At 42.3% G+C, this 22,688-nt stretch overlaps 1 protein-coding gene across 1 annotated transcript in view; it reads right to left on the bottom strand.

Annotated features, from left to right (window-relative positions):
- CFAP44 (cilia and flagella associated protein 44) overlaps window positions 1–22,688 on the bottom strand; it is a gene marked incomplete at its 3' end in the record, with an annotated part of 124,576 nt that overhangs the window by 9,636 nt on the left and 92,252 nt on the right. The window contains 8 exon segments of the mRNA XM_081085985.1: window positions 1,641–1,842; window positions 2,988–3,104; window positions 6,145–6,275; window positions 7,946–8,056; window positions 12,878–13,070; window positions 14,622–14,825; window positions 17,542–18,042; window positions 18,425–18,602. Coding sequence (XP_080942111.1) covers window positions 1,641–1,842; window positions 2,988–3,104; window positions 6,145–6,275; window positions 7,946–8,056; window positions 12,878–13,070; window positions 14,622–14,825; window positions 17,542–18,042; window positions 18,425–18,602 — 1,637 coding nt within the window.

Here is a 22,688-nt window from a genome sequence, read left to right as displayed (position 1 = left end):
TACACTAAACACAGACAAAGGCAAGCCACAAGTGAGAAGAGATTTGAAGTGCATTTAATGGACAAATAAAGAATATAGAAAGAACTCCCTAAAATTAATTTAAAAAATGATGAAAAAAGAAGTTACAGATTGGTAAAGGACATGACAGGCAAGTTACAGAAAAGGAAACACAAATAGATGTATGTGAAGTTGTTCAACTTCACCAGAATCAAGGAACTGTGAATAAAAACCACAATGAAAGACACTCTAACATCTACCAGGTTGACAAAAGTATTAAAGCCTGGTTGCATCAAGCACTGATGAGAATACGAAGCCTGGGCAATTGTCACTCACTGCCGGGGGCGGGAGGGGAGCTGAAATGGTAAAACCACTTTGGAGGGCAGTGTGGCAACTTTGCAGAGAGCTGAAAAGTACACATCCCTCTGTTACCCAGAGGCCCCATCTGGGATTCACCTACAGACACACACACACACACACACACACACACACACACACACACACACGGAGACATATACAAGAAGGTTTACTGAAACACTGCCTGTCACCATGAAAAATTGGAAATACCTTAAATATCCACAGGAGACTGAAGAAATAAGTTATTTTACAGCCCTACAATGGATTATTATAATAACACAGTGATTTTCAACCGCTTTCATCCCATGGTACACAAACTGATTATTGAACTTCTGCGGCACACCAAAAAAAGTTTTATTTTTTGTCGATCTGACAAAAAAAATAGGTATAATTTTGATTCCTTCACATGAGATGGCTATTGTTGTGTTGGCTGTTGTCATTTTCTTATTTGACAACCTAAGAGTGAAGAGGCCGGTGCCCCTGATTAAATAGGGATTGCATGTTTTAGAAATTCTTGCGGCTCACCAGTTGCAAATCGCTGTAACAGCAGTTAAAATGAACAACTGTCGTAGCAATTTGGATAACTCTAAAAAACTGGTTTCATACAGTGAACTGCAAAATTATATGAATAATATAGTATCGCAGTTAAAAAGCATGCAGAGTACTTTCACATAGTGTGTGTGGACACCCGCACATACCTATGTACTCGCCTGGTACTTGATCCTGCGGAAAGGGAAAGCAGGAAGGTTTCTCAAGCTTGCTAGTGGTGCGTGGGTTATTATTGTGTTATTCCGCATTTCATTGTACATATACCCTTTTGTAATTCAGGGAAATCATTTCTTTGATAGAAGGTGTATCACTTTAAACTAGGACAGTGATCACTGATTGGTAAGAGAGGTAATAAGTAGGAAGATGAGAAGGTGCTTTTGTTTCCTCTTAATTCTTCAGTTACTTACTGTTTTCTTTTAATATATTTTATTGATGTTTCACAGAGAGGAAGGGAGAGGGATAGAGAGTTAGAAACATCCATGTTTGATGAGAGAGAAACATTGATCAGCTGCCTCCTGCACACTTCCCACTGGGGGTGTACCCGTAACCAAGGTACATGCCCTTGACCAGAATCGAACCCGGGACCCTTCAGTCCCCAGGCCGACGCTCTATCCACTGAGCCAAACCAGTCAGGGCGTGTTTTCAAAGTTGGAGACAGTCACTTGAGAGTTCCCTCTTATCAATAAATGTTACGTATCAGTCGACATTACCAGATGATGGTGGGCCCAGGTACTCACTGTTTATAGTTTTTGCCATCTCTCTCTTTTCCCGAATAAGCTGCTTCCGTCTCTCCCGCCACTCTTTGTTGAGTTTCTGCTGCTTGGAGTTCTCCTCCTGGAGCTGCACGATGCGGCCTTGGAGCCGACTCAAGGAGTGGTTAGAAAAGACCAGCGTTCCAGAAAGGTCCGTAGGTATTTCCCCAAATATCACATACTCTATCTGACAAAAACGAAACCAGACAAAAATCAAAGCAAAGACCAAACTAAATGTGCAGTCACAGAGAGCACAGGGCAAGCAGTCCCTTCTGCTCCTTGTTTAGGTCATTGTCGCAGGCCTGGTATTCTTCTCACCGCTAAGGAGGGTGACAGCAGGAGGTTGCCCGCAGAGAATAAGCACATTATAATTATCCCTCTGGGGCCGGCAGATCTGCCCACTCAGATCATGGCTAACGTCTACTGCACAACGATGAGACGGACATTCCAGGGCTGGCACGTTAGGCAAATTGCTACAGACAGCTGACCCAGGTTGCGTCAGGTTACACGGAGCAAATTACACCTGAAACATCGCTGAAGGCAAAAATGACAAAACTGAAACAGTCCTAGTTAGGGCACATCACGAGAAGGCAGGAAAAGACAATGATGCTGGGAAAATGGAAGGCAGCAGGAAAAGAGAGAAAGTATGAGACGGATTGACTCCATAAAGGAAGCCACAGGCACGAGTCTACAGGAGCTGAGCAGGGCCCTGAGGACAGGACACTGCGGACATCCCTCATTCATAGGGTCACCTGGGGTCAGAGCCAACTCAACAGCACGCAACACAGACGCATGTACACATAAGGCTGATCCTCGGTTTGTCTTCCAAAATACTGCGCTCTCTCTCTTTACCTGACAAAATATAGTATGACGAGCCTTTTCTCTCACTGATATGTATCTCTGTCTTTTAAAATATTATAATTCAAGTGGAGGGTGGAGATGAACACAAAATGGGGAAAAAGAAAATTTTCCTTTTGTCTTGACTTTTGTCATTAATGAGTAGACATTACGTGAAGATCATTCTTGCACTATTACTTCACGTCTATGTAAAGATGGTGTGAAAAGTGATACGTGTGCAAGATCCAAGATTTCACCTGCCAAGACACTCCACTCCTAAGTCCCAGGCTCACCATTCTCCAGAAATAATTCAACTTCCACAGCTGAACAGCAGGCCACCGGGAAACGCACGTGCTTTGGTGTGACTGGCGTGTCACTCTACAGGGAGAATTCTCAGCAAAGGACTGCTCTTCTCCCCACCAGTGACCCTTGGGAAAGGCCTGGGTGGGGTGGTTCTGCTCAGACAGAGGGGGACATCCTCTCTGGGCCCCTCACCTGGTGGAGCTTGAGCGGAATCACAACCAGAATTTCATTCAGCTGCTGCTGCTTCTCTCGCTGATAGGCCTCCAGGTCCTCCTCTGCTGCGTTCAGATTATTCGCCACAATTTTGACCTGTGGGAGGCCCCATGAGTGAAATGTTGACAAGATTCAGCAAACACATACCCGAGGTGGTAAATGAGGGCATCTTGGGAGGAAGGAGAAGCATGAGCAGGATCTGCGTTGCTGGGCTGGGATGAAATGGGTGATTCCAGTTTGCAGCCCAGAAATGTGTGGTATTTTCAGCCTAAGTCGTGGCCCATACCACTTTTCCCATCACTCCTATGTCCCCAGAGTGCAGAGGTCTGGTGAATGTGAGCTCAGAGGGCGTGTCCTCATCTCCCTTCTCTTTTCACGTGAAAAGCTGCTTTTGGTACAGAGTGTCTTTGTCAGAATGGTTTGAATCTTGTTTGGTCATAGTAGGCTCAATAAGTTAAAGGGGAAAGCCTTTAAAGTGATGAAACTACTAACTACAGTATTTCTGAAGCACATCTTCATCTCCTAAAAACTTGAACGTTTCCCAAACCATTTCCTATTTGAAAGAGGAGAAGCAATCTATCAAAAATATTTCTAAATATCAATCAAGTTAAGTGATGTTGCTTTAGGAAAGATACCCAAGAGGGAAAATGAGCAGATAAGGGAGAAATTAATCAATATAATTATACCAAAAGGTTAGCTAACTGGTCTCCGACATGGGATGCACACAACACAGAGTTAAAAAGTGAAGAAAGAAAATATCTGAGTTTCTATTTCTATTGACTTTTATCTTATTCTTTTTAATTTCTCTTCTTGTGAATGTTTCATATTATACAGAACACAGTTGACCCTTGAAAAATGTGGGGGTGGGGGTAAGGGCACCAAGCCTGCACAGTTGAAAATCTGCATATAACTGAAGTCGGGCCTCCACATCCATGGATTCCCAACCACAGATTCCAAATTACTGTTTTCCATCAGTGGTTGGTTGAATCTACAAATGCCAAACCTGGGGATACAGAATTGACTGGAAAAAAAACCTCTGTTATAAGTGGACCTCTGCTGTTTAGGAGTCAACTGTATATTGTACAATAGTGCATAAATACAACCTATATATAAATATACATTTATTATGTGGGTACAAGCACCACACTTTTTTTTTTTACATATAGAAGTATCCTATCTAATAAAAAAGAAACATGGTAATTAGCATACAACCGCTACCCTTCCCATTGGCTAATCACGGTGATATGCAAATTAACTGCCAGCCAAGATGGCCGCCGGCAGCCAGGCAGCTTCAAGCTAACATGGGGCTTGCTTGCTTCAGTGACGGAGGACGCCAAAGTTCCCCTCCTGCCTTGCCAGCCTCTGAGCCTGCAGTAATAAATATAGAAGCTAAACAAAACCCCAGAAACCTGCTGTCAGCGAGCTGGGATCTCAGAGCTGGAGTTATAGATTGTTTCAATTATAGAACCCAAACAAACCAGATACCTGCTTTCAGCAGCAGAGGTCTCAGAGCTGGAGCAAGAGCTAAAGCTGGCCCAGAATAAAAAAAGAAAAGAAAAAAAGGACAGGTTGGGAGCCTCAGTCACCCGCCAGCCTGAAAACAGCTCTCAACCCCTCACCCAGACTAGCCAGGCACCCCAGCGGGGACCCCCACCCTGAAGGGTGTGTGACCAGCTGCAAACAGCCATCATCCCCTCACCCAGGCTGGCCAGGCACCCCAGTGGGGATCCCCACCCTGATCCAGGACATCCTTCAGGGCAAACCAGCCAGCCCCACCCATGCACCAGGCCTCTGTCCTATATAGTAAAAGGGTAATATGCCTCCCAGAACCGGGATCAGCTGAGCTGAGTGGCCTTCCAGCACCGGGATCACGGTGACAGGGGGCAGCGCCCAAACCCCCTGATCAACCTGCGGCTCTGTGTGTGACAGGGGCGGGGCCACAACCTCCCTATCCGCCCTGCTCTGTTCGTGACAGGGGAAGGTGCCCCAACCTCCTGATCAGCCCTGCTCTGTGCCTGATATGGGGGAGCTCCCCAACCCCCTGATAGCCCTGCGGCTCTGTGTGTGTCAGGATGCGGTGCCCCAATCCTCCCCCCCCCCACAGGCCCTGCTCTGTGTGTGACAGGGTAGAGCCATACCTCACCATCGGCCCTGCCCTGAGTGTGAGAGTGGCGGCGCCCCAACCCCCTGATCGGCCCTGCTCTGTGGGTGATAGAGGGTGGCACCCCAACCCCCTGATCCGCTCTGCTCTGTGTGTGACAGGGGGCGGTGCCCCAACTCCCCTATCGGCCCTACTCTGTGAGTGACAGGGGGGAGCTCCTCAACCCCCTGATGGGCCCTGCTCTGTGCATGACAGGGGGGAGCTCCCCAACCCCCCTGATGGGCCCTGCTCTGTGCATGACAGGGGGAGCTCCCCAACCCCCTGATCAACCCTGCTCTGTGTGTGACAGGGTACGTCGCCCCAACCGCCCTGATGGGCCCTGCTCTGTGCGTGACAGGAGGCAGCGCCCCAACCCCTGATTGGCCCTGCTCTGTGCGTGACAGGGGGTGGCGCCACAACCTCCCCATCAACCCTGCCTTGAGTGTGACAGGGGGCGGTGCCCCAACCCCCCAATCGGCCCTACCCTGAGTGTGACTGAGGGTGGCATCGCAACCTCCCAATCCGCCCTGCTCTGTGCATGACAGGGGGTGGCGCCCCGACTCCCCAATCGACCCTGCTCTGAGCCCGACCAGGGGCTGCACCTAGGGATTGGGCCTGCCCTCTGCCACCCGGGAGCAGGCCTAAGCCAGCAGGGCGTTATCTCCTGAGGGGTCCCAGACTGCAAGAGGGCACAGGCCGGGCTGAGGGACCCCTCCTTACCCCCCAAGTGCACAAATTTTTGTGCACCGGGCCTCTAGTGTAATCATAAAAGTTTGGGAATCAATGATTTAGGAAAAGAAAGTCCAATACCCCCCCCCCCCCCGAGCATAACTGTGCTGGAAGGAAAAAAAATCCTGGATATAACATTTGAAGTGCATCTTCTCTTCGGAAAAATCCTACATTATGTCATTGCTATGGAACTGAAATGTTCTAGCTGGGAGAACGAGTACCATGTTGAGGGCGGATAAATAGACCTGAAAAAAAGGCAAAGCATACTTTTTTGGACAATGTATCATATTCCTTTTTGAGGTTATCAAGAATTTTCTTCTCTTCAACTAAGGCCTCCTCAATGTCAAGTCTTTTCTCTCGAAGTTCAATCGCCAGTTCGTAAAGACTCACATCGCAATCTGAAAAGACACAATAAAAGAGAAGTCCCATTTGTTATGGAACGTATTTCTACTGGAAGTGTGGGCTTCGGGGCTTCAGAATTATTAATGTCCACTTGTGGGTCTAACTAGCAAGGTTTCATTACACTTGGGGCTCCATTATTCCAGGTGGAAACTATTACTAACCAGGATAGTAATTATGGTACTAGCACTGATGTTCAGAGCAGTCCTCTGAGCCAGGCTTTGTACTAGGCCCTTTATGTATGTTATCTCATTCAAGGCTCATAGGCCCTACACGGCAGAAACTACTCTTTTTATTTTATAGATGAGGACCCTACGTCTCAGAGAGGGCACGTGGCTGACATGTGGCAGAATGGGATTCAAGTACAAGTCTCTCTATATCAATTTCTGCTATATTACACTAACAGCCATATTTACCCACCAACTAACAGATAAAGAATCCTATATAATAAAGAGGTAATATGGAAATTGACTGTCATGCCCTTGCACAAGATGGCCGTCCCCATGTGGCCACAAGATAGCCAGCAGGGGAGGGCAGTTGAGGGCAACTGGGCCGGCAGGGGAGGGCAGTGGGGGCAATCGGGCTGGCAAGGGAGGGGAGTTGGGGGCAATCAGGCTGGCAGGGGAGCAGTTAGGCATTAATCAGGCTGGCAGGGGAGTGGTTAGGGAGTGATCAGGCTGGCAGGCAGAAGCAGTTAGGGGCAATCAGGCAGGCAGGCAGGCTAGCGGTTGGGAGCCAGCAGTCCGGGATTGTGAGAAGGATGTCCGAAGGGTCCCAGATTGGAGAGGGTGCAGGCTGGGCTGAGGGACACTCCCCTCTCAGTGCACAAATTTCATACACCAGGCCTCTAGTGTGAAAATATAATAGAGTACTACAATGGAATTCAGGAACCTTAGTTCTAATCCTAGTTCTACCACTACACTAGCTGTGGGACTGTTCAACCCATTGGATCCTGGTATAAAATAACGAGGTGCAATACAAGATTTTTTAGCTCTCTTCTACTCATAAAGATTATGATTTTAAGATGACTCTTATTTTCAAAAATCAAAACAAGATTTAAAATTTATTTGGAATTAAACTTTAAAATTTGATTTATAATTTATACAAAATGACTAGAAAAATAAATTTTAGATCAAATAGAAATTCTTTTTCTACAGAATCATTTACCTATTGAAACTGTAAGAATATTGGTCTGGGTGTTTCAGACTGGTTTCACCAGTGAAAACAGTGAATATAAATTGCCAAGAATCTCCAGGAAACAGGTACAAACTGCCCTTACAAAACAGATTTGAAATATGAAAATGTGAATGGGTTTGTCAAAGAAGGGAGACCTTTGTAAAAAGAAAAAAACATTTTAAAAATACATAATAATCTTTTGTTTTCCCATAAAATGAAACTTGCTGCATAATTAATGACCCTCAATGGACTAAAGATCGTCAACAGATCATTTGTCACTCATAGATAGCCACCTAAAGAAACAGAAAATCAACCATCCAGAGAGCCCCCCAAAGTATTCATTAGACTATACTTTGTATACCTTAAACCATCCTTTCCTTAAATATTATGATGCAATAATTGAGAAGACCCAAAAAAAAGAAAAGAAAGGATCTTCTTGGTATGGTCAATTCATAGTTACTTCACAGAGAACATCTGGTTTTATCCAACTTACCTGATGGGCAGAAAGAATCATCAAAAACGTCATCTTCAGATCCAGACTCATTTTCATCACTCTCCAAGCTAGATTCCTCCTCACTTGATTCCTCACTTTCCTCATCTTCTTCTAAGGAGGGAGTAAAACATTGCTAATAAGCAGAAGTCCCAGTGTTAAGCTAAATCCCACATTTTAAAAATAAGGCATTTTTTCAATGAGTAAGTCACTAGGAAAATAGCAGAGAAAAAGCATGGAATTACTTAATATTTTAGAAGAGTTTAAAATGGTTAAAGAGATAGAGACCACAAACTCAAATGCCTGCAGAAGGTTGTGCGATAGTCACAGAGGATTGAGGCCAAGTGGTCAAATTGTCTCTGCTGGGACCCACCTAACACACAATTGGTTACATAGGTCTACAATTCCTAAACCACAGTGCCCTCAAAGCAGAGAAGATTTCCACAACTTATCTGAACGGAAGAAGTGCTATGTATAACCTTCTTTTAACCCACTTAAGTGTGAACGTTCATGTGTTGATGCAGGAGGACTGAGATGTTTGATTTAGAGAACCTGCAGCACACCCTTCTGGAGATTACTTGACAAAGACTCTCCTTTAACCAAACTGAGTCAGCCCTACTGAGTTCTCTTTCTGACTAGTCCTTGGCCTTGGGCTCTGTCCTTGGCCTTGGGCTCTGTCCTTGGCCTTGGGCTCTGTCCTTGGCCCATTTACTCCAGTTTTAGGAAGAATCTTGCTATCAGTTTAGTAAAAATCCCCTACCCTTGATATCTGACCAAATTCCTTATTCCGTGCCCACAATATCTTATCACTGTGGCCTTCCTTCAGCCAAAATCCTGCCAGGTTAGTTTAGCAAAGGATTACCTCTTACTAATTTTCCATCCACTGACCCCTCACCCTGCTCCTTGGCTATAAATTTCCACTTGTCCTTGTACTCCAAGTTGCACTGATTTCTCTTCTTTTCTACAAAATCCCATCATAGTCATCCCCCCTAAATAAAGTCTGCCTTATTGTTCTTTAACAAGTGTTATGAATGATTTCTTTAATAATGTCATATACAATATCTTCTACCTATAATAATAAAAGCATAATATGCTAATTAGACCAGACATCCTTCTGGACATCCTTCCTTCCAGACAAAGCCGCAGCGGGCAGGGGCCAGGCCCTAGGCCAGTGATGGCGAACCTATGACACGCGTGTCAGAGGTGACACGCGAACTCATTTTTTTGGTTGATTTTTCTTTGTTAAATGGCATTTAAATATATAAAATAAATATCAAAAATATAAGTCTTTGTTTTGCTATGGTTGCAAATATCAAAAAATTTCCATATGTGACACAGCACCAGAGTTAAGTTAGGGTTTTTCAAAATGCTGACACGCCGAGCTCAAAAGGTTCACCATCAATGGCCTAGGCCCTTGCATGAATTTCATGCATTAAGCCTCTAGTAAAATATTAAAAAAAATTGAATACTAAAACACACCTGCCCTCAAGAGTTCTGGATAAGGGGTTATAGACATCTGCCACCCAACTCTGCCTCATTTTCTTTCTTTTTTTTTCAGGGCTAAATTTATTTTTGTTGTTGACAGTATTACAGATGTCCCCCATTTTCCCCACTTTGCCCCCCTTTATATATACCTCCTCCCCCCCGGCCTCGTTTTCTTTTAAAACACCTTGAGGAACTCTATGAACCATAGATCACCAAATGGAAATTTGCATCTTATAAAACATAAAATTAGAGATAAGAGGTGGACCTCATACTCTGTAGATTTCTTAAATATAAGCTCTCCCATAAAATTACTTTAAGTGATCTGTACCAACTTATGCAATAAAGCATCAAAGTTTAAAATTAGACCTTAAAATTCTTACATAATAGAATTCCTCTTTGAGGGAGATGAAGTAGATCTACTTTTCCCTATTTCTCCCACTAAATATAGTTAAAAACTCTGGTTATTACTTATAAAACAAACAAAAGAAGATTTTGACAAGCAGGAAGAAGGGAGATCAACTATGCACCTCAGAACTTGAGAAACAACACTCGGATGAGTTCCTTGGCCTCATATCTCAAACTCAGAGATGAATAAGTGGGCAGCTTGGAAACACCAACAGCTGCAGATACAGAAAGACCCAACAAGAACTTCCTCTCTCTCGCCAAATGACCAAGAAAGAGGCAGTCTAGTAAGACATTTAGATGATAACCTAACCAAATACCACAAAGAAAAAAAATGTGGCCCCACTCCCACCCATATCAGCAAAGGCCAAGTGAGGAATCTAGACATCCACCCTTGCAAAGCTGTAATGAGGCACACCAACAGTCGCACGAGGATGGTGTCAGAGAAGGCCATGCAGGAAAGAGGGATTTGTATTCCTGCTGGCTGATAACCGGCTGCCTTTTCTACCATTCAGATATTTGTAGAGACCCTATGGGTAGCCTGGACTTCCACTCTCACCTGGCAGTAACAAGGTTCCCTTCACATTCCCCACAGAGGTGGAGTCCGAAGAGCCCTGGAGGAGAATCAAGACTTTCACCCCTGCGCAGTGGTACCAAGGCCATCCCCAATGTGTCAATAGAGATTACAAGGAGGAGCCGGGACTCCCATCTGCACAGCAGTGACAAGGAGATCACACTTCCCTGGGGTGACAATGAAGGCTGAATACCTCCACCTAGCAGAAAGGAGTGGGCCCCCACCCCTTTCTCTGGCAGGGCAGTATTAGAGAAAGGCAAGTTAAATGAAAGATATTAATGAGATCAAGAGTCTCATAACATAATACGAAAGTTTCCAAGTTTTAGTATCAGGATAACACCAGCTTCAGAATGTGAACTGGAAAATTTTCTCTCCTTTTTGATTTTCTGGATGATATTGTGTACAATAGTAGTAATTCTTCTTCAAATGCTTGGTAGAGTTCTCCAGTGAAACTATTTAGACCATTAGATTTCATCAGGGGAGTTTTAAAATTACAAATTCAGCCCAACTGGTGTGGCTCAGTGGTTGAACGCCAACCTATGGACTATGAGGTCACGGTTCAATTCCAGGTCAGGGCACAGCCTGGGTTTCAGACTTGATCCCCAGTAGGGGGCTTGCAAGAGGCAGCCAATCAATGATTCTCTCTCATCATTGATGTTTCTATCTCTCTCTCCCTCTCCCTTCCTCTCTGAAATCAATAAAATATATGTATATGTTTTTAATTATAAATTCAATGTTCTTAATAGTTATCAAATTATCTATTTCAGATTGGATGAGTCATGGTAATATTTTTTGTAGAATTTATCTATTTCATCCAAGTTTCTAAATGTATGTGCATAAAGATATTCATTGTATTTCCTTGTTATCTTTTAATATCTGTATTGCAGATTTGTAATTATATCACCTCTTACATTCTTGATATTGGTACCTTGTTTGTTCTATTCCTTTTATATTATTATTATTATTATTATTATTATTATTATTATTATTATTTTACTCTTGCTAGAGGTTTGTCAATCAATTGATCTTCCTGAGAACAAACTGCTCTTCATATAAGTGATTTTTCTCTTGGTTTTCTGCTTTCAATTTTATTGATTTCTGCTTCTATCTTTCTTCTGCTTGTTCACTTTGGGGTTTTTTTTAAATTTTTTTAAAAATATATTTTATTGATTTTTTTACAGAGAGGAAGGGAGAGGGATAAAGAGTTAGAAACATCGATGAGAAAGAAACATCGATCAGCTGCCTCCTGCACACCCCCTGCTAGGGATGTGCCCGCAACCAAGGTACATGCCCTTGACTGGAATCGAACCTGGGACCCTTCAGTCCCCAGGTCAACACTCTATCCACTGAGCCAAACTGGTTAGGGCACTTTGGTTTTATTTTGCAAGTCTGTTTTGAGGTTTTGAGGTGGGAGCTTAAATTATTGGATTGAGACTTGTCCTCTTTTCTAATTTAGTACTAAAATTTTTCTCTCAACATTGCTTTAGCAGTATTCCACAAATTTTAATAAGTTGCATTTTCATTTTCACTTAGGTCAATGTAGTTTTAAAATTTACACTGAGATGTCTTCTGGGTCCCATGGATTATATAAAGCTTGTTGTTTAGGTCTGAGTGTTTTGAGATTTTTCTGTTATCTTTCTGTTACTGATTTCTAGGTTGATTCCTAGAAATGTATATTAAATATAACTTTGTATTTTAGTTGTATTTAATATACATTTCTAGAAATAACATAAGTGACATGGTCAGAGGACACATTCCATATGATTTCAATTCTTTTATACTTATTAAGACTTGTTCATAGTCTAACATATAGTTTATCTTGGTATATGTTCTGTGGGCACTTACTTATAAAGTGTGTATATTCTGCTATTTTGGGTGAAGTGTTCTATTACTGTCATTTAGATCCTTTTTGTTGATGGTGCTGTTTAGGTCTTCTATATCCTTATTGATTTTCTGCATAGTTGTTCTATCAAATGTTGAGAGAGGGCGATGGAGGTACCCGAATGTAATCATGGGTTTGTCTATTTTATCCTTTCATTTCTATCAGTTTTTGCTTCACATATTTTACAGCTCTGTTGTTTTAAGCATACACATTTAAGATTGCTATGTCTTCCTGGCCGAGTGACACTTTTATCATTGTACAAGGTTTTTCTGTCTCCAGTAATTTTCTTTGCTTTGAAATCTACTTTATCTGACATTAACTCAGCCATTCCTGCTTTGATTTGATTAATATTTGCATGCCATGTCTTTTCCTTTCTCTTATTTTCAAGTTTTGAAAATAAAACATCGTCTGATGTGGCAGTGAAGAAAAAGTGAGACTTGACTTATACAGACTGAAAAGGTTTATATCATCTCCTCTTTAAATCCCACAATGCTGCCACATCATCTATGTTGTGATGAGCACGACTTATTTATTTCTCTATTTCATGCTAGTGAGAAAAAAATATGTTCATATATAAGAAAGAAATACAAACCAGCATCTCCTTCGGCCTCCTTTTTCTTCACCCGTTTTATCCTTTTCTTTAGGACCTTCATGAGGAAGTTAGCAAATTTGTTTTCTCCAACGGCTGCTTGAAAACTAGCATAGAGTGCCTTTTCCTGGTCCTGGAGCCTGGTGATTTCATTCTTTTTCTCTTCCATCTCCTTCATAGATTCATTCATTCTCCACTAAACAAACAAGAACAAGAACAGATGAAAATATTTCATCTGGCCCGGCCGGTGTGGCTCAGTGATTGAGCATTGACCTATGAACCAGGAGGTCACAATTCGATTCCTAGTCAGGGCACATGCCTGGGTTGCAAGCTCGACCCCCAGTGTGAGGTGTACAGGAGGCAGCCAATCAGTAATTCTCTCTCATCATTAATGTTTCTCTCTCTCTTTCCCTCTCCCTTCTTCTCTGAGATAAATAAAAATATATTTTTAAAAAATAAAATATTTCATCTGTTAAACCAGGTTCAGAGAACAAGGTGCATCGCAATGTAAGGTTACATTTCCAAAGCTTCTTTTTTTTTTAAAGTATATTTTATTGATTTTTACAGAGAGGAAGGGAGAGGGATAGAAAGTTAGAAACATCAATGAGAGAAAAACATCGATCAGCCGCCTCCTGCACACTCCCCACTGGGGATGTGCCCGCAACCAAGGTACATGCCCCTGGCCGGAATCGAACCTGGGACCCTTGAGTCCACAGGCTGACGCTCTATCCACTGAGCCAAACTGGCCAGGACTCAAAGCTTCTTAATGGAAGTTTACATTTCTGATATTTGCAGAGCCATTCATTTATATGACTAAAATTTTATAATTATTTTGTAAAAAACAAAAACAAAAACCACATGGTTACATTTGTAATCAAATAAAATCAATTTTTAATGTTTTGTTTTCTCAAATAAATCTACATTAAATAAATTGAAATTTTTATTGATATATGGATGTCAACTAATATAATTGCATGGGTGGTCTCAAAAACAAAATTTTTTTAATATCTATACTGGAGTGAGAAAAAGTAGGCTTACAGTTGTGAGTATGCAAAATACAGTTTATTCTTGTGTTATTTATTAATTGTATTATTTATTTGTATTACAACTATAAACCTACTTTTGCCCACTATGTATGACAATTTAAAAAAAAGATACATCATATTTTAGTGAAGCTGAAATACCAAAAAACTGATGTCACTATTCACTATGTAATATCTATTTAATAGAATCTTCCTTTAGGACAAAGAGAAATAGTATAATTTATCTCTTTAAATTTAACATATATATAACAAATAAAGAATCAATTTTCTGTAAATTTAATTAGGCATTACTCTGAAACTAGCTATCAGATTTAAGAAACTCATGAACTTCTTTTCCAGTTATATTCATAAGAATAGGATATAATCAAAACTCAACTTCACATGGTGGGTAGTAACAACATAAAATAAACTTGAAATCTATGGATAAACTAAATATAAGGCTAACTTTTGAAAATTTTATTCTACCTTACAAAACATTAGATCAAATTTACTAAAAAAAAAAATCTGATTCACTTCTCTCTGACCAAGGATACCAAAACAACAGAGAGCAAGTCTGAATAATGGGGAAAAAGAGAAGGAAGAGAAGAAAAGAAAGAGATGAGGACTTGAACAAGATAAAAAATTAAGTGGAGAAGAAAAGAAGAATCAAGTTCCTTCCATAACTTAAGGGTGCACCCAGCTAGCATTTTCCTGCTCATTCATACTTGCATCTCCTGTTCCTCTTTGTCTAATGAATTCACACGCTCTTGAAGTATGTTCTCCTGTTTTTCAAAATTCTTGAGGAGCATCATTTCTTGAAATAATGTGACATGATTCAGGTCAGATAATTTCATCTGAATGTCTAGTTTCAGTTTCTGGTGTCTCAGGAGATGGAGTTCTGCATCAAAGGTGACAATCAGTTCTTTGATCTGAGGTAGAAAAAGATTTGTATATATGTTAGAAGTTAAGAACAGTATTTTTTTAAACTAACAATACTAATTTGTTTGGGTAAAGGCATTTTCTCATTATGCCATTAATATAGATGGAGAATTACATGGGTGTGTGTGGTTGTGTCTAGTCATATAAATCATTCATCAATGGTCTTAAGTTTACATAAATTAATTTATTCATTAAGTGGCAGAAATTCTATAACTATAGTCCTTCCAGCTATTTCTAGTCCATTAAATAAAAGCCATTGAGCCCTAACTGGTTTGGCTCAGTGGATAGAGCTTCGGCCTGCAGACTGAAGGGTCCCAGGTTCAATTCCAGTCAAGGGCATGTACCTTGGTTGCGGGCACATCCCCAGCAAGGGGTGTGCAGGAGGCAGCTGATCGATGTTTTTCTCTCATTGATGTTTCTAACTCTCTATCCCTCTCCCTTCCTCTCTGTAAAAAATCAATAAAATATATTTTTAAAAAGCCATCGATCAAAAAAGTCTTGTTGTACTGACTATAAGCTCTTTGTAGATAGTGTTATATCTACCTCTATCATATCCCCCACAGTATTCTACATGGCTTTTCATACAGTAAACACTAGATAAATATTTCCCTCAACTTCTTACTTTGAAAATATTCAAACCTACCAAACAGTAAATATTTTCAAATAGGTAAGTACAAGCATGGACCCACAGGAAACCTGTTCACAATCTTCTTACTGTAGAAATGATGAAATTGAGGCTGACGGTGATTTTCCTGAGATCAAAGCTAATTTGTCACGGAACTGGGATAGGAACCTAAGTATCCCAAGTCCTGGTCTAGACCTTACTCGTCTGGCGTCCTAATGATTTTAAAGCCTCAGTTTTGCTCTGATTTTGGCACAGCTTCTCCCCCACCCATCCCATCCCAAAGGAGATGAAGAGATCGAGAGAGAGCTCCAGGACTGATTCTCCTGAGGAAACGCATACAGCAGGAAGAAGACAAACCATTCCGTGTAGGACATCATGTAGGCTGTACATGATGGGGGAACCTCAACTCAAATGCTTGCAGTTTATGAGTGAGGGCCCAGGTTGGTGCTGAGAGTGGTGAAGAGATCTGTGGGTTTGGGACAGTAAAACTTCTAGAGAATTTCAGATAGCTTAAAAACAAACAAAAGAAAACCAAAGAAATTTTTTTTTTTAAAAAAAATGAACTTTATGTAGGGCTGTAGATTAAGTGGGCTCCCCCCAAAAATTTGTTCAACACATTTGAATTATTTAAAAATTTCTTTGGAGGCAGGACTATATATTTTTAGTACAACAGCATTCTGAAACTTACCACATAGGTGTCCAAGTTTGTAAGGGTTTCACTTGTCCTATTCTCTCTTATCCCTGACACCCTTCAAGCTTTATGAGGCTAGAGAACATGTCTGACTTGAGTTGCATCACTACTACCTAGCTCACACTGTCCCTGCTATTACAAGGACCAATAAGTATTTTTAATTAATAAAGTAAATTAGTCAATTCAGTCAAAACATTTTACATGTTTGGCATTGTCCAAGACACTGCAAGGGAGTCAGAAGAAGTTATGTATCTTCCCTTAAGATCTATATAACCTAATTTGCAAGACAAAACTAACACACACAAAGCAGCAAAGAAAACTAAGAATAAAACATGATGTGCTGATTATAGGTGCAATGGAAGTTGTTTTTTATTGTTTTGTTTTGTTTTTTAAGAGTATATGATGTGGACAGAAGATTTGGAAGGGGTTTGGAACTGGGCTGAGTTTTGAACAATGACTCAACTCTGGTAGAAGAAAATAGCAAAAGAAAAAGCACAGATAAGAAATTCAGAATTGGGGGAGGAAAGTGGGGAGAAGCAGAAAGCATGAGAATACTGGGCTGGATGTAGAAGAGTTGATGGGTGAAGAATAAGGTTGGAAAGCTATAGAGGAGTGCCTAGCTGGAAAAAACACAATACGGCTGGTAGCAGGGAACTAGCACCCCAGGAGTACCTCCTGCACAACTGCTCCCACTCTGGTCCTGATATTCCTAGAAATAAAAATAGTTGGCATTCTAGCTCCAGAAGAATTTTGAAGCCGTTCATCACCATGAACACTCCCAGTATTGGAGCAAATGAGAGAAAGGGGAGAGTATGAAAAGCAGAGGGTGGCCCATTTCCTCTGGAAGGTTTTTGTTATGTTCCATCCATCATGTGAAAGCTTCTCATCACTTCCCCTTTGCCATGGCTTCAGCGAGATGCCAGTTAACATGCATTTGCCCCTAATGCTTAGCTTTCCAAAAAGGAAGGAGCTACAAAGCTCCACAGTTCTGGGCAGAGCACAGTGATTTTCAGAAAATACAGGGGTGGGAAGGAAGCCAAGCCATGAGTGAGTTGTGGGCTGGTCAGGGTTTGGGGAAGGTTAATGTAGAAAAATGTTAAGTAAATAATTAATAAACTTGGTAGACATCCCTGCTCCATTCTCTCTCAGCTTTAAATAGTCACAGTCTCGGCCCTAGCCAGTTTGGCTCAGTGGATACTGAAGGGTCCCGGGTTTGATTCCAGTCAAGGGCACAGGCTCGATCCACAGTGCGGGGTGGGAGGGCATGCAGGTGGCAGCCAATCAATGATTCTCTGTCATCATTGATGTTCCTACCTCTCTCTCCTCCCTTCCTCTCTGAAATCAATAAAAATATATTTAAAAAATAAATAGGCACAGTCTCACCCCTTACCCTGTTGGCCAAATACTGCTGCATGTATATGTTTTTAATCTCCTTCCTCTTCATAATCTCCGTCTCTATATCAATTGGATCTGCTCTTTCAAATTCAGATGGCTTTGGAATATCTAGGCTGAATGCTGATGACCTTGACGCTCTAGACAAGGACTCTCGTGTTGTCAAATCCCCATCCTTCGCATAAGAGGATCTAAGGAATCCTCCACCTGAGCCTACCGGCCCCGCCTGTTCCACTAGGGGCGCCTTTGAATCCTCATTTTTCATCAGCTGTTGCTTAAAAGCGAGGAGAATTTCCTCATCATACTGAAATCTCTTTTCAGGAACTTCTTCCGGGTGTATCTGAGGGATTTTCGGAATGGGGATGCGCTTGGATGCGTGAAGAGTTGACTGAATGTTCTTCATCTCTTGTACCAGGCACTGTATCTCCTCGATGACAGCCACTTTAAGGTCTCGAAGTGAGAGGATGGACTTGTTCAAGTACATTTTCTTTGAATGGGTCTAATTAAAAAGAACAGAAAGGAAGCAAAATGACAACCCACTCACAAGGAACAGTTTCAAATATGATTTGCTTTTGTCCCCTGACTGAAATGCCTAACAAAATTTCAAGATAAAAATGTATCTGACCATTCCTGTTCACTACAAAATTACTCTTTTCTCTAGCTTTTAGGCTTTTCCCCATTTAGCTTCTCCAGAAGGGGAGGCAATCTGGCTATAATGTGTGGTATCCCTCAGCTGGCTATGAGGGCTCTGTTCCCCTGTCCTCCCCTCCTACCACTCAATGGAAGTCCTTCCTGAAGGCGTGTACTCAGCCAGGTCCCAGGGGGCAGAGAGCGGGAGGAAGTCATTTTTTGATCTGAAACACACAAGTGTTTCTAAGTACCATAGAGTCTAGCTGTCCCAGTTCCTCTTCTTTCTTGGCAGCATTTATTCTCATGTGCTCAGGTATCTTATAGTCGGCAGCTGTCTTCAGATTGAAGTCTCCCATAAACACCTGAGCCTCTTTGATGGCTTGAACATCTTTGGGATCTTCATAGTCATCAGCAGGTTTACTCTTATACCTATGAGAAAAATAGATAACCCAGCCACAAATATACAATAAACTCTAATTGTCTACTTTACTATAGGTATATAATCAAATTCAATCGTGAAGCAAAAGTATAATTCTTAGCCTGCAGTGTTACATTTGTCTATAGAGTTCAAACATTTTTTAAAGTTGATATTTAAAAGCGTCCCAAGCAAAATAATAGACAAACGAACAGATCCATCCATCCACCAGACGTGCTTAACTAATCTGAATCATTCATTGGATTTGGTTCATTTCTAAGCAATTTACATCAACATTGTTACTTATTCCTTTGATAGATATTAACCCTTGGAGATATCAACACTCTATTCACTAAAAAGTTAATTGAAATTTTTAATAACATAGTGATTGTCACAAAATTTGTCATAACATTTTCAAAGAGGCATCTAATTCAAAATTATAGTATGGACCTATGTATTTGCCTTCCCCACTCTCCCCAAGCTCCATGGAAATGATATTGCAGAGAAACTAAAGAGAATAAATTATTAGAAAAGCTGATAATGGGATAGGTAGCCATGAGAAAACAGTAATAGTGACACACTTCCAGAAGGCAGAAGATGAAATTACATTAATGGATAAACCAGACCAGAGAAAATTATAGCCTGGAATACTCCCAGGAGAAGGCTATAAAAAGATGAATACAGTCTTCTTGGTAGAATTCCTAGGATATTCCAAGCACCGAGGGGACATGCATGGGTACCAGGGCATCAGGATACAGTGCTGCCAGCACTGTAGAGATCTTCACTGAGAGACACTAACCTACCTATCTGATTCTTTGAAGTGAAGCCCATCAGTCAACATGAATATGTACATATCTAGCAGTCAGCCCTTTAGGAGCACAAACATCTATAATAATAAAAGGGTAATATGCTAATTAGACATGATGTCCTTCCGGACATCCTTCCTTCTGGACAACACCACAGCAGGCGGGGGCCACAGCAGAGGCGGCAGAGGCCCCCGGCTGTGGCAAGCGGGGTCCGGAGCCAAGGTCCTTGCACAAATTTCATGCATCGGGCCTCTAGTAAAATAGAAGAGGCAGTGCATGGCATCTAATGTATTAATTGACAAGACTTCATTTATATGCTCTCTCTCCCCCTTTTTGTTTGTTGGGGGGGGGGGGGAGGCAACCAATTTTTGGAGGCCTTGCTCCAGCAAGGGTGAAAAATAAAAAGAGACTTCATTTGTATATAACAATGCTAAAAGAGGGCACTCACAGATGAGAGCATATGCTTCTGTTCTGGCCATGTTAGAGAAAGAAGGCTCATAATTATTGTAATAGTACAAATAACTAGAAAACTGAACAAAAATCTATGAAACAACTATGTTCAGTTATTGAATGATAGGCAGTATTCCTCTAAGATCAGGAACAATAGAAGGATGTGCACTCTCACCACTTCTGTTCAACATAATAGTGGAAGTCCTAGCCAGAGCATTTAGGCAAGAGAAAGAAATAAAAGGCATCCAGATTTGAAAGGAAGAAGTAAAATTGTCATTGTGTGAATAGAAAACTCTAAAGACACCACTAAAATACTGTTGGAACTAATAAACAAATTCAGTAAAGTTGAAGAATACAAAAGAATAAAATACCTAGGAATAAACTTAACTAAGGAGGTGAAACACATGTACACTAACATCTAAAGGACACTGATGAAAGAAATTGAAGAAGACACAAAGAAATGGAAATATATTATGTGCTCAGGAACCGGAAGAATTTATATGACAAAACTGTCATAATCATAAAATATTATAAAGAATCTGCAAAAAAGTGAGCTTAGCAAAATTGCTGGGTTAAAGGTAAATATAAATTTAAAAATCAATTGAGAGAACTTCCACTTCCAGGAAGATGGCATAGATCTATATTTTCCTATGTTTCCTGCTAAGTACAAATAAAAACCTTGCACATCCTATATAATAAAAGCCCAGCAACCATAACGGCAGAATGACCAGAACAACCACTCAACCAGTCACTATGAGGTGCACCGACCACCTCTTGGTTCCTTTCCCTGGCTGGCAGGCTTTGATCGCCGATGGCAAATGGGGACCCGGGGTGAGTGGCAGGGGATGCAGGTGGCGCCAGGCCAAGGCCCCTGCCCCGCCAGTCACCCATACACAGAGAGTGATCGGCAGCAGGGGTGGGGCCGGTGAGCAGGTGGGAATGGCCAATCTTTCAGTCCCTCCCCCGACCATCAGGCTCCCATCGCGAGATGGGGAACAGGGACCAGGGTCGGTGGGGGGCAGGAATGGCAAGTGGGTGGAATGGGCTGACCTCTTGGTCCCTTCCCCAGCTCACAGGTTCCGATTGCCACTAATGGTGAACAAGGAACAGGGGTGGGTGGTGTGGGATGTGGGTGACTGGCAGCGTGGGCAGGACCAGCGAGCAAGCAGGAATGGCCGATTTTATGGTCCCACCCCTGCCATCAGATTTCCATTGCTGGATGGTGAATGGGGAACCGGGGTGGGTGGCGGTGGGGGGGGGGGTGGGGCCGGCTGCCAGCAGCTGGGGAAGATGACCCTGATCACAGGCTAAGCCTAGGGACTGTACCTGTGCACAATTTTGTGCACTGGGCCTCTAGTTATATAAAAACAAACATAAGATTCTGAGATATGGAAAGGTGAAGGCGATCACAGAGAACCTTGGGACCCAAGGAAAGATATGATGGTAAGTTTTCTTTTTGCCTCACATATCTCAGACTTAGAGCTAAAGAAAACAGCAACTCAAGATGGAAGGGGAGCAAGAGATGGGTGAACAAGGTGCAAGGAATTAAGAGGTACAAATTTCCAGTCATTAAACAAATAACTACATGAATATAATGTACAGTATCCTATATAATAAAGAGGTAATATTCAAATTGACTGTCATGCACTTGCACAAGATGGCCACCCCCCAGTGGTCACAACATGGCCACCCCCATGTCTTCACAAGATGGCCAGCAGGGGAGGGCAGTTGTGGGGGACCAGGCTTGCAGGGGAGGACAGTTGGGGATAATCGGGCTGGCAGGGGAGGACAATTAGGGGTGATGGGGCTGGCAGGAGAGGACAGTTGGGGGTGACCAAGCCTGCAGGGGAGGGCAGTTAGGGGTGACCAGGCCTGCAGGGGAAGGCAGTTGGGGGTGATCGGGCTGGCAGGGGTGCAGTTAGACATCGATCAGGCTGGCAGGGGAGTGGTTAGGGCAGGGGTGGGCAAACTTTTTGACTCAAGGGCCACAATGGGTTCTTAAACTGGACCGGAGGGCTGGAACAAAAGCATGGATGGAGTGTTTGTGTGAACTAATATAAATTCAAAGTAAACATCATTACATAAAAGGGTACGGTCTTTTTTTTTTTTAGTTTTATTCATTTCAAACGGATTGGATCCAGCCCGCGGGTCATAGTTTGCCCACGGCTGGGTTAGGGGGTGATCAGGCTGGCAGGTAGGCAAGCAGTTGGGAGCCAGCAGTCCCGTATTGTGAGAGGGATGCGGGATCGTGCCTAAACTGGCAGTCGGACATCCCCTGAGGGGTTCCAGATTGGAGAGGGTGCAGGCTGGGCTGAGGGACATCCCTCCCCGCCCCCCCCCCCTGTGCACAAATTTCATGCACTGGGCCTCTAATAGAAAATATAATCAGTAATAGCATAGTAACTTTGTACAGTGATGGAAGGTTACTAGACTCGTCATGGTGATCACTTTGTAAGGGACAGAAATCTCAAATCACTATGTTATATGTCTGAGACTAATATCATATTATATCTCAGCTACAATAAAAAACACAGCAACTCAAAAATACCAATAGGTTTAGACCAGTGGTCGGCAAACTCATTAGTCAACAGAGCCAAATATCAACAGTACTTCTTCAAAATAGACTCGCCCAGGCCGAAAACTGACTTCTGCACATGGGCCACGAAGTTTCAATCATACTGTACGTGTGCACCCGCATGTGGTATTTTGTGGAAGAGCCACACTCAAGGGGCCAAAGAGCCGCATGTGGCTCGTGAGCCACAGTTTGCCGACCACTGGTTTAGACAACAAAAACTCAACAAAATCCAGCTTTCTTCAGTTAAATGATCAAGAAAAGAACAGAAT

This window comes from Myotis nattereri (genome assembly GCF_964212035.1).
Source record: "Myotis nattereri genome assembly, chromosome: 3".
Taxonomy (NCBI): domain Eukaryota; kingdom Metazoa; phylum Chordata; class Mammalia; order Chiroptera; family Vespertilionidae; genus Myotis; species Myotis nattereri.
Note: the sequence above shows the minus strand (reverse complement) of the source record. Positions and strands in the feature narration are given on the sequence as shown.